Here is a 15,649-nt window from a genome sequence, read left to right on the forward strand (position 1 = left end):
CTGGAGTATGAGGTGATGTTTCCCAGTTTAAATGTCTTTTAAAAAAATTCAACCACGTGACTGAAGAATGCTCCAGTACTAGATTCCAATCTGTTCAACTCCAAAACAGGCAGCTCTGACGTCTAGTGTGCGGGCCACTGTGGTCAGGCCCAGGCAGCCCTGGTCTGAGTCTACCCTTGACCCCACAGGCCACGGGACTGATGCTGAATTTCTCAGCACAAATCACCCCTTACGACTAGATGCATGCCCTAAAGCCAAAGGACAGTACCATGATTCTCAAGCATAAAGACCTGATTAAATCAGAAAAAAAAGGTACAGTTCATAGAAGTTTTACAATTTATTAAATAGGAAAACTGTCAATTTGAACAGAAGGGAAAAGGGAAGCTTACTTAAAAAAAATAATGTCTACAGAAAAATAGGCAAGAAGGCACGTAGTGCATGTTCTGCCTTCCCTATGTGGGGGAGCAGTTGGAAAGGCACTGTGGACAAGCCTTGTGCTAACACAGGGAGGCTCTGCACACTCTAAATTCCTGAATTCTAAACTTCATCGTATAAAACCCCACTTGAAACATATATCAAAACCCTCCAGCCAAAGCAGTTTTTCAAACCCAAGGCCCACGTGTGCATTGTGATAGCTGCACACAGTGGCCCACCTGGGTGACCCGGGGCCCCGCATGGGGCATCCGCGCTCAGGTCCCCCGGGGCAGGCACCTCCCGCGGGCCCGCGGGCCCGCAGGCCCGCAGGAGTGGACTCCAAGCCATCAGGGGCACCAGGTGAGGTCGGAGAGGCACTAGGACCCTTCTGAGGCAACCACTCACTGCGGCTCCCCTGCTTTCTCTCCTGTCGAAATTAAGGACGAGCAATTGACTTATCTTACAATTAGCGTTCCACAATGACAACAGAAAACACTCATTATAGAACTGTGGTTTTCAGGTTTAGTAACTTCAAAAAATCACTGGCTTCTATAGAAACGTCTTCCGATAGAACGTTAGTTCGTGGAGTAGCTGGAGCTCCCCCAGAAGGCTTGCGGAGAAGCCACTGCGGCTCTCACGCGGGGGTTGCTTCTCCCTGCAGCGCGCTGCTCACACTGTGTGGTCGTGAAATTAGCATGTCATGATAAGTATCTTTACTACCGTGAGGACGACATATTTAAAGACACAACGGCATTTCCAAATCCAGTGAGCAGGGACATCCGGGTGTGAGCGGAGCTGTGACCCGGAAGCACCTCAGGGTTCTCAAGACTCCTCCTCATCTTTAATTTCAGAAATTCTGTCTATAGATTTAAGGATTTCAGCAACAAGATTCAACGTCTCAGCTCCAGAAACCAGCTGCCTAAAATGGAAACGTGGACGTTACAGGCCTGCTACCGCGACTGTCCAACGGCCCCGACAGAAGCCAGAAAACAGCTCCTGGGGTGTCTGGTGGCTGCTGCTCTTCCCCGGAGGGGCCCAGCCCCGTGGCAGGCAGACAGGGTGCTCACGGGGAGCAACAGAGCGGCCATTTCTGGGGGGGGGGGGTCTCCTGCAAACTCATCTGCTTCTCATGACGGGAGGGAAACACTGTTACTCCTCTCCGTGCAGAACTGAGGTGTTCGGCAGGTGAGGGAGCTGGGACTCTGATCTGTCTGAGGTTAGTGCTCTGGTAAAACCAGTGATTACCACAAAGACGGTTCGAGAGCCTGCTAGTCTGGCACACGACATGCGGCCTCGGGGTTACCAGCACCATCAAGTGCACTTCTGCTCCCGGAGCCCCATCTGCTGCACGCGGTGTGGTCATGGTTTCAAACACCAAGCTGAAGACCGCCCCCCAGGCCTGCCGGCCATCTCTGCCTCACCCCTGTCCCATGTCCAGGCACCTTCAGCTCCCCCGCACTCACTTTATTGAGGAGTGGGCATTGTTCATGACGACGCGGAGGTTCTGCAAGGCCACGTCGGTGTTCTGCTTCACCACCGTCAGGCTGGCGCCCTGGCCAGACCGCAAGGCTTCATTCTCACGCTTGAAGTTAGAGACCTGTGCCTAGAGGTGGGCGAGAGCAGTAAAGCACTTTGACGGCTTCACGAGAGAGCATCTGAGAGGCAGCACGAGCCCAGCTGAAGCTGGCAGCCTCGGCACAGGCAGTGAAGGGATGGGGGCTGGCCCTCACAGTGGGCATCTCCTGAGGGGGCTCTCGAGGGAGCCGGGCTTCCTCAGTCTGCCCTCAGCACTCATCCACAGAAATGGGAGATTCGTGCCAGGGTCCGTGCTGTCCCAGACAATACAGTACATGCCCACCACTCTCCTGCTGAGCAGAGAAAACAGGGCTGGGGGGAGAGCCGGCGTGGCCTGACTGCGGGAGCCACCACTGTTGGGAGGCTCCTGGACCCTGTGCCCATGCTGTCCAGTCACCTGGAGCAAGCTGATCTCCTGTTTCAGCTTCATGACATGGTTTTCTGCCTTCACAGCCCGTTTCTGGCACAAAAAAAAAAAAAAAAAAAAAAAGGGCATCACCACTGCGTAACACGGCGAGACATGGACATGGAATGGAGGCGGGCTCTGCCCCCACCCAGGGGCCTCCGGCTCTCACGAACCGGCGGGTCGGCCCATTGTGAGGGACCCCTCCTGGCGCCGTGCCCCTGCAGGCTGACAGCAGAGGAGGGGGCGCACCCGGCTCGACACAATGCCCCCCAGGCCCCCATACCGTCATCAGCTCCAGGTTCTGCTCCACCTGCTGCACCACTGACTCCAGATCATGGTAGTCACTTTCCTCCTTGATCATTTTGGCTTCCAGCTTCCGCTCCAATGTCCTCACCCTGGGGACAGAGAAGACCAAGCTGTCGATCCCTCACGCGTCTCATTCTCAGAATTCATCTGAGAGGCAGTTAGGTGGGGCGGGGCGGATAAACGCCACGAGGGCGCCAGGCCTCGGGAGGCCCATCGGAGGCGTCAGCCGCAGAGCGCGCTCCTCAGCTGGCTCGCCATCCACCGCTCTGCTGCTTTTAGCAAGCGCGGCCGTGTGGGCCGGGTATTTGAAATCAACTTTCACTCAGCACACGAGGAGGAATGTGTGATGCTGATGACCCACAGACAATGAAAGCCAAGCTTGGTTCCACCCCCAACGCTTCATTATTGACGTTTGAAGCGCAGCGCTGACTCAAAGCTTACGTACATTTCTGTTTGAGTCTCAGAGAAGCTCTGAACCTCAGTCAGCTTTCTTCTCAGCTTACAATTTTCATCTTTTAGCTGCAGAGGAAGAAAATCCTTATTAGAAACTCTGGGTCTCACCCAAAAGGAGTCTACACCCCTACAAACTGGCTCTGGAACGTCTCGATAAACGAACGTTATAGAGTGTCAACGTACTGTTTGCTTAAAACGGAAAACCGTGAGTGGAGAAGTCTCCCTTTAAAGGCCTCCGGTCACGAACACCAATTTTACTTCTAACTCTCTTTTAAGTAATAATCATCTCTAAACGTATTTCTTCTCCTCAGAACATAACGAAACGTCCCTGAGCCGATGCCTGAAGCGGACCCTTTCCTGACAGGGGGACCTCGGAGGGTCTCCACGGCTCCTGCCTGAGATGGGCCGCACCCCACCACCCCGCACACTGCTCTTCCAGGGGCACGTCACGCGCGGAATCTGTCAATTCGGGAGACGGCCGCACCACAGACCACCTTGTCCTTGGAGCCGAGACCCCAGGCCACCAAGGCCACCGGAGGCTCCAGGTCGCCTGCGCGCACGCTGCAGAGCCCCCTCACTTACTGCTTCGTAGCTTATCTGCAGTGTCCGCAAGTGCCTGTCTCCCAGAGACTCTCCGTGGGCTGCGAAGTCTGTGCCGGGGCTCCCCACCGGAGAGGCACGAGAGTCAGAGTCGCTCCGTGTCCACGGGGGCAGTGTCTTGGGCGCCACCGGCTCCGACGCAGCAGAGAAGAAGGAGATGTACGTGCTGCAGGGTGATGTGCTGGCGGCGACCCCGGAGGAGCGGGTCTGCTCCACAGCGGAGGGCAGGTACGCCCCGTCCCACCCGCCGTCCTCACCCTCGTCTGTGTCCTCGTCCAGAAGATCACCAGCCCCCGTAGGGTCTTCAAAAAACGGCTGCTGATATTCTAAGCCATACCCCATGGTCTGGGAGGTCGGGGAGTTGCGGCCAAGCCCCAGTGAGTGTCTCGTGGCTTCCTAAAGAAAACAATTGGAGGCACGGGTCAGACCCAGAAGCCGCTGGAGGCCTGTCTTCTGAGGGGCTCAGCAGTGGAACTCCCAGGAAAGAGGAGGGCTCCCGGCAGCTTCTCCACCCGATGTTCCCGTCAGCTTGAGCTGCGGGCTCCCTCTGCCCCCCAGCGCCTGCAGCGTATCCCACGTCGGAAGAGAGATGTCCTCTGGACGTTTCTCTGTGTACGGTCATCGCAGACGACGCCTTGGATCTACCTTTGAATAAATCCTGTCGTTGGCTGTATCGTCTCCTGACAGGCTGAGGTTCTTGGTTTTCAGAAACTCTTTAAAGGAGAATGGATTGGCCTCTGCAAGATCTTCAAGTTTATCATCTAAAACGATATGACACAACACAATTGGAAAACGTCTCTCAAGTCATTGACAAGAAACTTCCCCGTTAGTTTTTCTAAAACACAGCCACATCTAAATTCAGGACCGCCACCCTTCTCGTCCCACCGGAATTCAGTGACACTAGGAAATGAAAAACCTAGCCAATAAAACAGATCCGCTTTCACATTCTGAATTCTCCTTCCCAGGGGCACCTGGCTGGCTTGGTCAGTAGAACGGGTGACTCTTCACCTTGGGGTAGTTTACTTATGAACTCTTCCCACTCCCAACCCCCTGGTTCCCGCTCCTTGCCGCCCATGGAGATCACCCGGGGGGGCTTTGGGATGACAATGCACCTCCACTCCCGCACAGACTCAGCTGGCCTGGGACATAACCTGCGCTGGGGGCCGTCCGAGAGTTCCAACAGTGCCGCCAGGTTGGCGATCACTGCTCCACCTCTATCCATTTCCCTGCTCACCCATCCTTCCCTTCTCTCTTTGCCTACCTCCTTTCCGCTCTCCCAGCAATGGCCATCTGAGCCCAGGCGCCAACCTTGTGCAAAGTGTTCTAGCCCATGCTGCCTCTTCAGACCCCTTTGGTGTGCCTTCCCACATCGCTGTTGTGCACATCAGGCTCATCTGTCCTTGTACCCTCTCTCTCTCTACCTTGGGGCCAAGACTGAATCCGTGGGACTCCACCCCCACTTGGCACACTGATTATATGCTGTCAAACTGACAACCAGCCACAGGGCATGTGCTTGGCGCTTTGTGTTGGGGAGAGGAGAGAGAGAATTGCCCAACTACCCTACCTCCAAAATGTGTCTCTTGGGCTCCTGGCAGACCTTGCTTAGTACACTTCCCCTTTCCGTAGCCAAAATCTGCAAAGAGACGTCATCACCTTAACGTGATCACAGAGGCCTCTGTGACAACTTGTTTTCCACACAGGGTCTCTATCGCAGTAATTCTTACAGGCTGGGGAACTTTTCAAACACAAGCTCCCAGCTCCTACCAATGGAGACAGTATGGCTTCCGCGGGCCCTGGCATGTGTGATTCAGGAAAAGCTCCCGGTAGGCTCTGATGACCAGCGTGGCTACGCGTGCCCTCCTTTGTCTTGTGAAGCCTTCTGAATACCCTCACAGGTTGCCATTCTCCTCTGAGACCCTGATGAGACCCCCACCTAAAGTCTCGCCCCACACCCTGGACACCCTGCAGCATAACTGCTCTGGGGAGGGTGACAATGAACTAAAAAGCTGGCCACTGCCCAGCAGCTCCTCTGCCTCACCCCCCACCCCCACGAAGGAGTGGCTTTCGGTGCTCCCGCCGGGCATACCGCTCTTTTGGCACTTACCATCCCACACTGGGGTGTCTGTGTTGGGGAGGGGGCTCCCCAAGACCAGACCGCGAGCTCCTGGCTGGCGGGGCCTCCCTGCACCTCTGCGTTCCCAGGGGCCGGCCCCCAGCGGTGCTCGGCGCCCATCGCTGGGTCAGGGAGCGAGGTAAGACTACGGCGAGGTCCCTACAGGCAGTGCCGGCGGGCGGCCCCCTGAGGCTTGTCTCTCACCTGTGTCTCCCACGGAAGCTAGCACCGGGCTGGGCACATAGCACATAAACGTCGGCCGAATGCCGAAGAGGTGGGGGTCCAGGCCCCCGCCACGGGGGCGCTCACAGTCTAGCTGGGGGAGCCAGGAGCGGCGCTCATAGAACGCCGGAGCTGCTGCAACAACAACGACAGCGATTGGCCGCGCGGCCCGCGGCCCGCCTCACCTGCCGCCCGGCCCGGCGGGGCGGGGGCGCCCGGCCGCTCACCGTCCGGAATGACGAGGCTCCGGGCTCGCGACAGCGGGGGGACGCCCGGGCGGCGCGCAAAGCCCGCCATCGCCGCGGGCCCGGCAGCGCCGGCCCTCCCTAGCCTGGCAGCGGCGGCTCCATGGCCCCGGCTCCGCCCCGGCCGCGGCCCAAGTCGCCCACCCGCGTCGCCCGCCGCCCGGCCGCCGCTCCCAGCCTCTCGCGGCGGCTTCCGCTCCCGGCACCGGAAGCGAGCGCCCGAACGCCGAGGGCTGGCGCCGTAGGGGCGGGGCGTCGGGGGCGGGGTCGGAAGTGACGACAGAAGCAGGGGGCGGAGACCCAAGATGGCGGCTATGGTCTTGGCGACGGCGCGGCTGCTGCTGCGCGGCTCGGGCTCGTGGCGCCGCTCGCGGCTGAGGTGAGCCGGGCGCGCGTCGGGGGCCGGCCGGGGGCCGGGGCGGCGGGCGTCCGCGCGGACGCTCAACCTCTGGCTTCCCCACGCGCAGACGGGGCGCCGCTGGTTCGGGCTCGGGCACGGGCTTCGGGACCCCGGCCTTGTCTCCGGGGCGCCGAGGGCGCTTCCCTGCCGGGGCGAGCCCCGTTCGCCTGACCTCTCCCGGGCCGCTGGGGCCCGTCGGAGGCCCCGCGTCACCTGCGCCCCGGCCCGGTCCTGCCGCGGGCCCCCTTGTGAGGCCGAGCCCGCGGGGCCTCCGCGCCCACTCGCTCTCCCGCCTTCTTGGCCTCGGGCACGTCCCCTCGGGCCACAGTTGGGGGCGGCCCGTCCCTGTACGCCGGCAAAGCGGGGGCGGTCGTGTAAACGCCTCCAACCTAAAGTGGGGTCCGGCGATAGACAGGGTAGCAGGAGAGTCTGACTTCAGGGGGGCGCGGAGGGGGCCGCCTTTAGCAGCCGACAGATGGGGAACGAGAGCGGGGGCAGCCGCTGGGGAAGCGCGGCCAAGAGCCGGCCGGGACGGGAAGGGCAGAAGCTTTGGCGGTAACCACCAGGTGTGGTCCAGGATCGGACCCGCGGGCCGCTGGGGCCGGGACCTTGCGGGGGTGGTGGAGAGCGCTCTAAGACGCGAGTCTGGGGAGGGGGCTGGAGTCCAGACCGCGCAGGGCAGGCCCCTGGGCCGAGCCAGGATCTGTACCCGCAGCGGTGTCCCTGATCACTCCCGAGCGCTGCCTCCAGGTGTCTAGAAACAAATCTGCAGAGAGGGGCACGTCCAGTTTTCACGTGGACAGAACGTGACCGGCTGGGCCCAGATGGTCCCCACAGGCTCGGTGGTCTCGGGTTTGCTGTAACTGGGTAACTTCGGTGTCTAGGTCCGGAGCTCCTCCACACAGACAGTCCAGGAGTGGCAGCGCCTCTGCCAACGTCCCGCTCTCATCCCCCTTACCCGGAGTGCCTGAGCCTGTTTTTGCTACAGTCGATGGACAGGAAAAGTTTGAAACCAAAGTCACCACGCTGGATAATGGGCTTCGCGTGGCCTCCCAAAACAAGTTTGGACAATTTTGTACAGTAGGAAGTAAGTACTGTTGGTGGTGGTGTGGGTCATCCCGTTTATTTTCACGCCCACGTGCCTCAGTCGATTGTTACGCTTCATACGTCATCTGTGAATCGTGTCCTGAGTGGAAAAGTACGGCATAGACCCTGAAAACAATACGCAAAGCATGAACCACCCCGTTGGCGGTGGGCTTTTTTCCCTTTCTACCTTCATAGAAACCTAACACTTTTCCACCATAAATATGAAGCCTACAACTAACTCTTGTCGGTGTCAACGTGGGTGTGTGCAGCTGTGGAGACGTAGCCCAGGTAGTGGACACGGCGTCACCCTCACGTAATTAGGTCAGCCTGTCTGATCACATTCAGTTTTAAAAGGTTTCTCTTGATTAAATCATCCTAAAACCTCCCCTTTTCAACGTTTGGTTTAACCTGTCGATTTTCTTTTTATTGCCAGTTCTTATTAATTCAGGATCAAGATATGAAGCAAAATATCTTAGTGGAATTGCTCACTTTTTGGAAAAATTGGCATTTTCGGTCAGTGTCCTGTTTGTAATCTTTGAGCCTATACTTGAGAAGAGTCTATCAAGTTTTACTTTCTTTAGAATGGTTATTTTAATAAGTGATTAAGCTGCTAAGATAATCCTACTAAAAGATCTTTAGATTAAAAGATAATTTGATTTCACATGTTATCAAAGTAAACGTAAACTTTTTTCTCGGAGAACATATTTTAGAGGTTGTTTTGGATCGTGTGTTTAGGTTTACTTATTTATTTTTAATAGTCGACGGATCGATTTAACAGCAAAGATGAAATTCTGCTTACGTTGGAAAAGCACGGGGGTATTTGTGACTGCCAGACATCAAGGTACGCCAGTGTATTTTGCATCCACGTGGAACTGTGGTTCTTATCCTTGGTCAGAGTCCCACTGAAACCTACCCCCTGGAGAGGCTTGTGGAGGTTAGGGGTGAGAAGCGAGCCTGGCCTAGGCCGGGTTGGGTGGAGAATTTGGTGGGGGAAACATGCAGGCAGCAGCACTTAGAGCAGAGAACACGTTGGAGGGCCAGGCAATTCCCAGAGACTGCCAGCTGGGCACTAGGGATGCAGCAGGCCCTGTCCCCACTATGCTCACGGATCTGGCAGAGGGCTGCACCACAGGTAACGGATACAAGAGCCAGAAACCGAGACTGGTGGGGCACAGGCAACTAATCTGGTCTGGAGTCAGGAAAGGAATGATAAAACTCATGATTGGACTGGTCTTGAAGGAGTTTGCCAGACCAACTGAGAGGAGGAGGTGGCGCAGAACAGCATGGGGAGAGGCTCAGTCAGGAAGAGGCAGTGGTCTTTTTGGGGACCGGGAGAGGTCCAGTATGTAGCCAGCACACAGATGGAGGGGCGCTGTGGATAGGGCAGGTGGTGTTTGTCTGCCACATGTGGCCTGTCCCGCAGCCACATAAGGCCGTGCATACTGCATGTTGACCGTGAGTCGGGGCAGCTGATGCTCAGGAAGCAGGTGATAAAAAGGCCCCCGTGGCAGGGGGCCTGTGCTTGTGGAAATGTCTCAGGATGGCTCCTGTCCATCTTGGCTGGGCAGCTGCTGTCACTCCGGTGCGTACTGGAAGTTGTCCTGTAAGATGGGACATAGCAAGTGTGTGCTGGTCCTCAGTGCAGCGGGGGGAATCAGCCCCCGTTGGTGTGTACCTGTGGTGACCTCAGTGCCTCATGTCGTTGCTTCTTTCCAGGGACACCACCATGTATGCTGTGTCTGCTGACTCTAAAGGCCTGGACACGGTGGTTGGGTTGCTGGCTGACGTGGTCCTGCACCCCAGGCTCACAGGTGGGCCCAGGGCTGCGTGAAGGGGCTGGGGGCTGGGCCCTTGGGAGGCACATGGAAGCGCTGCCCTGAGGAAGAGCGTTGTATGCAGCCCTTGAGCTCAGCTACCAGTGAGGTGGCATGATTTCCTTGGAAATAACACTGATGGTCAGAAAAGTCCTTCAATGAGCTCAATACTTTGACATAACTTTGTGCCTTTTGACGTTTTTAGTTAAATTGGGTCTTTCATTTCTCATCTTTTTTTTTTCCTTTAAGTTTTTATTTACTAACTTAAGTACTCTCTACACCCAACGTGGGGCTCAAACTCACAACCCCGAGATCAAGAGTCGCACGCTCCTCTGACAGAGCCAGCCAGGCAGCCCTGGGTCTTTCACTTCTGAAAGGCATTTCAGACTGTCTTTAAACACCGGGCTGGTGTGCCACCAGAAGCTTCCACGTGCCTGTGTCCATCCCCTTCCTTGGCCTGGTGGTGGCAAGACTTCGAATTCTGTGCCCGCAGTGGGCCAGAGAGGGCCCTGCTGCCCGTTGCTGCCGCCCTGGCTGTGCTCTGGTCACGTCAGCCTGGCCTTGTAGTTCTTCCAGTACTTACTCCAGGTTGCGGATGAAGTGGCAGCCGTGATGCTGGATGGTGCCTCTTTTGTAAACACCTTCCCATTCCACGTGACTGTCCTCACAGCAGCCCTCTGGGGAGACGGGCCAGGGGCCTGAGTGCCTCTCTCGGGAAGGAAGCCGGGGCTTGGGGCAGGTCAGGTGGCTAAGCTGGACAAGAGGCCCAGTGCCTCCAGGCCCTGCCCCCTCACTCACACAAGTGCCCCCAGGTCTATCCCAGATGAAGGCCGAGGAGACTGCCGGTGTCTGCCAGCCAATGACCCTTGGCCCAGCCTGGCAGCCTAGGCCCAGTGCCATTTCCCTCCTGGTTGGTACGGTCTGAGCCTTGTCTCGGTTCTTTGCAGATGAAGAAATTGAGATGACCCGAATGGCTGTCCAGTTTGAGCTGGAGGACCTTGACATGCGGCCTGACCCAGAACCGCTTCTCACGGAGATGATTCATGAGGTACTAGAAAGCCCGCAAGCACCCGCCTTCGTGGCCCTCCCAACATCAGCATAGTTGAGAGGGCTTGTCTGCCTTCCTGAGGCTATTCACAGGTTATAGGTGTGGACAGAAGATTCTTAATTCTCAAACCTGCAACTTATGCAAGCGTTTCACATTCTCATTCTTACAGCAATAAGATTTTCATCCATTGAGCTTTTTATTTTACATGGGGTTTTTTTGAGATTTCATTCTGGAGAGAGGGATTTTACTGCTTTTGTAAGCAAACAAAATTGCTCCTGCCAAATTAGCAAAGCTAAGCAACCGTGAGCTTTTCCTGCCACAGCTGGGGTCATGGCAGGCCCGGCACGGCCAGGAGGAGACTTGGCCGTGGTCTCTCTGTCACCTGTGTTTCTCCCTTCTTTTGTTAGGCTGCTTATCGGGAAAACACAGTTGGCCTCCACCGTTTCTGCCCCACAGAAAACATAGCAAAGATTGATCGAGAAGTGCTTCATTCATACCTGAGAAACTACTACACCCCCGACCGCATGGTGCTGGCTGGAGTCGGGGTGGAGCATGAGCACCTGGTGGAATGTGCCAAAAAGTACCTCCTGGGAACCCAACCGGCCTGGGGATGTGAGAGGGCTGTGGACGTTGACAGATCGGTAGCACAGTACACCGGGGGGGTTGTCAAGGTAAAGCCAAGATGGGGTATGTGTACTTTCTTTACTTTGTTTTTGGTACGTTCTCAGCTTTATCCCACAGGTGTTACAGTGAGCTGTGCATTTGTGGCTTTACCATAATACACATTGTGGTGTTAGGGCAGGACGTGTTCCTTGTTTAAAGCAAAGCTGAGAACTTGTTAAGAATGAGTTTAGGGGCGCCTTGTGGCTCAGTCGGCTCAGGTCATGGTCCCAGGGTCCTGGGGTTGAGCCCTGCATCGGGCTCCCTGCTCGGCGGGGAGCCTGCTTCTCCCTCTCCCTCTGTGCTCTCTTTCTCTCCCTCTCTTCTCCTTAGATAAATGAGTAAAATCTTTAAAAAAAAAAAAATGATTGCGTTTAGCTTCACTGGAAGGTTAAAGGACTATTCTTTTCTCTAGAGGGAGTTTACTGATGTGCGTGTATGATTTCTGTAAAACCATGATGGGGTCTTTTGCCTTTTTTTTTTCTCAAAGTAGGCTCCGCACCCAGCACGGAGCCCAGTGTGGGGCTTGAACACACAACCCTGAGATCAAAAGTTGGGACACTCAACTGACAAGCCACCCAGGCGCCCCGCTAGAACTCTTTGTAGGCTGATCTGACCTGAGAGGTTTTGAGGCCCGCTTGTCTTCCGTGTGGGTACACCATTCACTCTCTTTGCTTATAGCTGGAAAGAGACATGTCCAACGTCAGTCTGGGTCCTGCCCCGTTTCCTGAGCTCACGCACATCATGATAGGACTGGAGAGCTGTTCCTTCTTGGTAAGTCCCAGCCGGGTCCTACCACGTCCTAGAGCCGGGTGTCACCTCCCGGCCAAGCTCTGCCCTCATGTCTCCCGCAGGAGGAAGATTTCATCCCCTTCGCCGTCCTGAACATGATGATGGGGGGTGGCGGCTCCTTCTCAGCCGGTGGGCCTGGCAAAGGCATGTTTACCAGGCTCTACCTTAACGTGCTCAACAGGTAGGTTGGATTCCTTTCACCTGGCTGTCCCCAGGGTCACCAGGCCCAGTTGAAGGTGCTTTTGGACTGTGACACCACCTTCCAGGTGTCCCTTTGTCCCTGCTCCCTACAGGCACCACTGGATGTACAACGCGACCTCGTACCACCACAGCTATGAGGATACGGGCCTCTTGTGCGTGCACGCCAGCGCCGACCCCAGACAGGTGAGCGCCCGCCCCTGCTTCCTGTGCAGCTCACGTCCCCGGACACAGAGCTGGTTTCTTGGAGCAGGGGTGTCATTGTCTTGAATTGGAAGAGACAGACCATTAGGTCCAGATCACACTCTTCATCTTTCCCTTTTCCCTAAAGGTTCGAGAAATGGTGGAAATCCTCACGAAGGAATTTATTTTAATGGCTGGAACTGTGGATGTGGTAAGTACAGCACAGAGCTGAATCCCGACATCCCCCACGGTGTTGGCAGGTTAGAGAACACGGTGTGGGCGTGGCTGGCCTCTGTGCTCCCAGCACCGCCAACATCCCACCGGAACAGTGTATCCCCGGGGTGACCCAGACCTACAGCTGAGCTCCTCTCCTGCTCCCTGGTCTCAGCACCAAGAACAGTTGTTGCCCTGCCAGCACTGGACCTGCTCGCACCTGCCTGGCCCCGGCCCTCCTGGAAGAAATGGTACAGAGCGGTCTCGTGTGCCCTTTTCAGCCACCCTGCAGAACCATGGGAACTAAAGCCACATCGCACAGGATGAGCGGGCCTCTCGGGGTGGTTTTCGAGCTCTCCCCTAACTTCCATTTTATGTTTTATTTTGCTTTTTTGGTTTTCTTCTGTTTTTGAAGATTTTAGTTTTAAGGTAATCTTTATCCATAGCATGGGGCTGGAACTCACAACCCCAAGACCGAGAGCTACGTGCTCTGTGGACTGAGCCTGCTGGGCGCCCTGAACTCCATTTTGTGTTTTAATTTAAGTCTTTGTTTCCTTGTTTCTTTGGCTTAGTTTTTGTCATCTTACATATTTAGAGATCTTGTTTCTTCCTGGACTAATACTGGTACAAATAAGCAGGTTCTGTATGCATGCTCATAGGAGGCCTGGGAGGAGAGGCCCAGCGTGTGGGCTGAGTTGGCGCACGGCCTTCACCTATGGATCTTTCCTGCTCAGTCCCTGCTTTTTGCAATGATCACATATTCCCTTTTTAGTCAGAAAAATAAGCTTTAAAAAAAAAGTATTTCAAAAAAGTAATTTTACAAAAACGTGTTTAAAAATCTGTTGGGGGCGCTCCATTAGTGGCCTGCTAGGAAGTACTTCCTGTTAATGTGAAGCTAATTTGAGGTAAGTTGTAAGTATTTGCCCGGAGTTGGCAAAACAGAAAGGACTTGTCTGCAGTTAGGAGTCCTCTTGCTTAGACGGCGACACGGAATCTCTGCAGCCGGCCCGTCTTCCAGCACGCGTGTGCTGCTTTCACCAGCCACTCCCGTCGCTCACCCAGCCGTGTTTCCCTGCCCTCCGGTTTCAGGCTGAGCTTTGTGGACGGAACTTGCCGGCGAGTCCCATTGTTGTCAGTTTCACACTTGGTCAGAGAGGCTCGAGGCCCAGACTTGGTAGATCGAGCTGGTCCCCTCAGAATTTCCCCGGGAGCACGCCCTGTGCCTGGGGTCTGCGTGGAGCCCCTGACTCTTGGATTTGTCTTCCTTGTGACGTGGCTGTGACTGGGTGACGGTGTGTGAGCTGTTGTGAACCGAACCGTGTGACTTGGTGGTTGAATCCCAGGTGGAGCTGGAGCGGGCCAAGACGCAGCTGATGTCCATGCTCATGATGAACCTGGAGTCCAGGCCTGTGATCTTTGAGGACGTAGGGAGACAGGTGCTGGCGACCCGTTCCAGGAAACTGCCTCACGAGCTGTGCACGCTCATCCGTGAGTACCTTGCTGGGGGCACAGATCGGGCTCCCTCTTTTCCCTCCCAGGAGACTGCCACAGACCTGTTTACCTGTGGCTCCTGCACCCGTGAGCCCTCACCCTGGACCAGCCCTGCCTTGTGTCCCTGAGTACCGACCCCTGTGACCCCAGCTTTTCACCCCGTATAAAGGGGCCTTTCACCACCGCTCCAGGTTTCTAAGCCGACTCAGTGAGCTGTTGGAAATGCTCCACACGGGGCTCACGTGGTGGTGCCCTCTGTGACTTGAGCCCAGGTTTCCATGGCCTGCCGTGAGTGAACTACGGGAAGTCCTTGAATTTCTCTCTGTGTGTCCCGCTTTGGGGGACGAGTCTATGTTTCCATCAGCTCGAAGTGTCCGTGACCCCACAAGGGTTAGGCCAGTGGTTGTTTGGTGATGATTATTACCTCGTGGCAGCTCCAGCATGCATCCCGTCCACAGGTGCATCCTTACCCCCCCCACCACCCCGGGGAGCCCCTCAGACCATGGAACACCACAGTACCCGATGTCCCTAAGGCTTCGTTTTCTGTAGCAAAACCAAGCTACTGGTCAGTGTGTTCCCACGGTGCGTTTTTGTGCCCACACAGGCTATGGTCCCAGGTCCCTCCTCAGGAGGCTGGGCTGCGCGAGCGGCTGCCGCCCTACGAAGCCCTGGGAGGGGGTGTTTTTTCCATCCCCGCAGCCTCTCCATGTGGGTAGCTCTGCAGACAAGGAGCTGTTGCATTACAGGTGTGTCAACTTTTCTGGGTGGGCACATGTCTGCATTTGAAAATCCTTTTAAACCACTGGTATTTCCCCGTTTACCAAGAAAAACCCGATATTTCACCCTGACTCACAGTGTAGTCCGCACAGCTGAATCTGGACCCTCTAGAGTTTGCAGCCCGGCCTCAGACCCCCAGGGCCTTGAGGGGCCGCAGCCACACATGGAGACAGAGTCCGTGCAGGAGGCGGGCAATCCCCTGAGGTATTTTTGTCCCCTGTGCCAGGCAGCGTGAAGCCGGAAGACATCCGGAGAGTTGCCTCTCAGATGCTTCGCAGGAAGCCCGCGGTGGCGGCCCTGGGTGATCTGAGCGACCTGCCAGCCTACGAGCACATCCAGGCGGCGTTGTCCAGCAGAGATGGGCGCCTGCCCAGGATCTACCGGCTCTTCCGCTAGAGGCTGCCGGACACGTGGCCCGACTGCAGCTGCGGGAGCCGTGTGTGTTCATATGTTTCTCTGTGGGTGTGAGTTTACTGCAAAGATTCATAAATGGTGCAAACCACGGGACTCTTAAACTTGGACAAATTTAATGTCGCTGAGCACAGCTCAATTTCCGGTTCTTTGCTGTTGAATAGGCCACTCGGTGGAATAAAGGTTTGCCCTCACCGTGGCTAGAAACCAGTGGAGTGCAAGAAGGTTCAAGGCAGACTGTT

General features: G+C 56.0%; 2 protein-coding genes across 8 annotated transcripts; one reads left to right on the forward strand and one right to left on the reverse strand.

The window, feature by feature from the left end:
- Nucleotides 1–324: 324 nt before the first annotated feature.
- ENTR1 (endosome associated trafficking regulator 1) lies at nt 325–6,525 on the reverse strand. 5 transcript variants are annotated; one of them, XM_028094857.2, is made up of 10 exons: nt 6,317–6,525; nt 6,072–6,221; nt 5,319–5,387; nt 4,400–4,515; nt 3,737–4,150; nt 3,147–3,220; nt 2,679–2,790; nt 2,387–2,449; nt 1,878–2,017; nt 325–1,333 (listed from the first exon to the last, which is right to left on the reverse strand). In XM_028094857.2, the coding sequence occupies exons 1-10, from the start codon at nt 6,384–6,386 to the stop codon at nt 1,237–1,239; spliced, it is 1,305 nt and encodes a 434-aa protein (XP_027950658.1). In that variant the 5' UTR covers nt 6,387–6,525; the 3' UTR covers nt 325–1,236. The 5 variants fall into 5 exon arrangements, with proteins under 5 accessions (XP_027950658.1, XP_027950657.1, XP_027950659.1 ...); XM_028094856.2 differs by having other exon boundaries at nt 6,072–6,224; nt 6,317–6,443; XM_028094858.2 differs by lacking the exon at nt 2,387–2,449 and having other exon boundaries at nt 6,072–6,224; nt 6,317–6,445.
- Nucleotides 6,526–6,628: 103 nt separating this feature from the next.
- PMPCA (peptidase, mitochondrial processing subunit alpha) lies at nt 6,629–15,617 on the forward strand. Of its 3 annotated transcripts, XM_028094845.2 has the most exons (14): nt 6,629–6,713; nt 7,619–7,821; nt 8,254–8,333; nt 8,579–8,661; nt 9,537–9,631; nt 10,582–10,682; nt 11,090–11,353; nt 12,024–12,116; nt 12,197–12,315; nt 12,428–12,518; nt 12,664–12,726; nt 14,072–14,216; nt 14,824–14,965; nt 15,227–15,617. In XM_028094845.2, the coding sequence occupies exons 1-14, from the start codon at nt 6,640–6,642 to the stop codon at nt 15,390–15,392; spliced, it is 1,719 nt and encodes a 572-aa protein (XP_027950646.2). In that variant the 5' UTR covers nt 6,629–6,639; the 3' UTR covers nt 15,393–15,617. The 3 variants fall into 3 exon arrangements, with proteins under 3 accessions (XP_027950646.2, XP_027950647.2, XP_027950648.2); XM_028094846.2 differs by lacking the exon at nt 14,824–14,965 and having other exon boundaries at nt 15,223–15,617; XM_028094847.2 differs by lacking the exon at nt 14,824–14,965 and having other exon boundaries at nt 15,227–15,317.
- The last annotated feature ends 32 nt before the right edge of the window (nt 15,618–15,649 follow it).

This window comes from Eumetopias jubatus, unplaced genomic scaffold, assembly GCF_037043125.1.
Source record: "Eumetopias jubatus isolate StellerSeaLion01/CBP00866 unplaced genomic scaffold, mEumJub1_p1.0 scaffold_15, whole genome shotgun sequence".
Classification (NCBI taxonomy): Eukaryota; Metazoa; Chordata; class Mammalia; order Carnivora; family Otariidae; genus Eumetopias; species Eumetopias jubatus.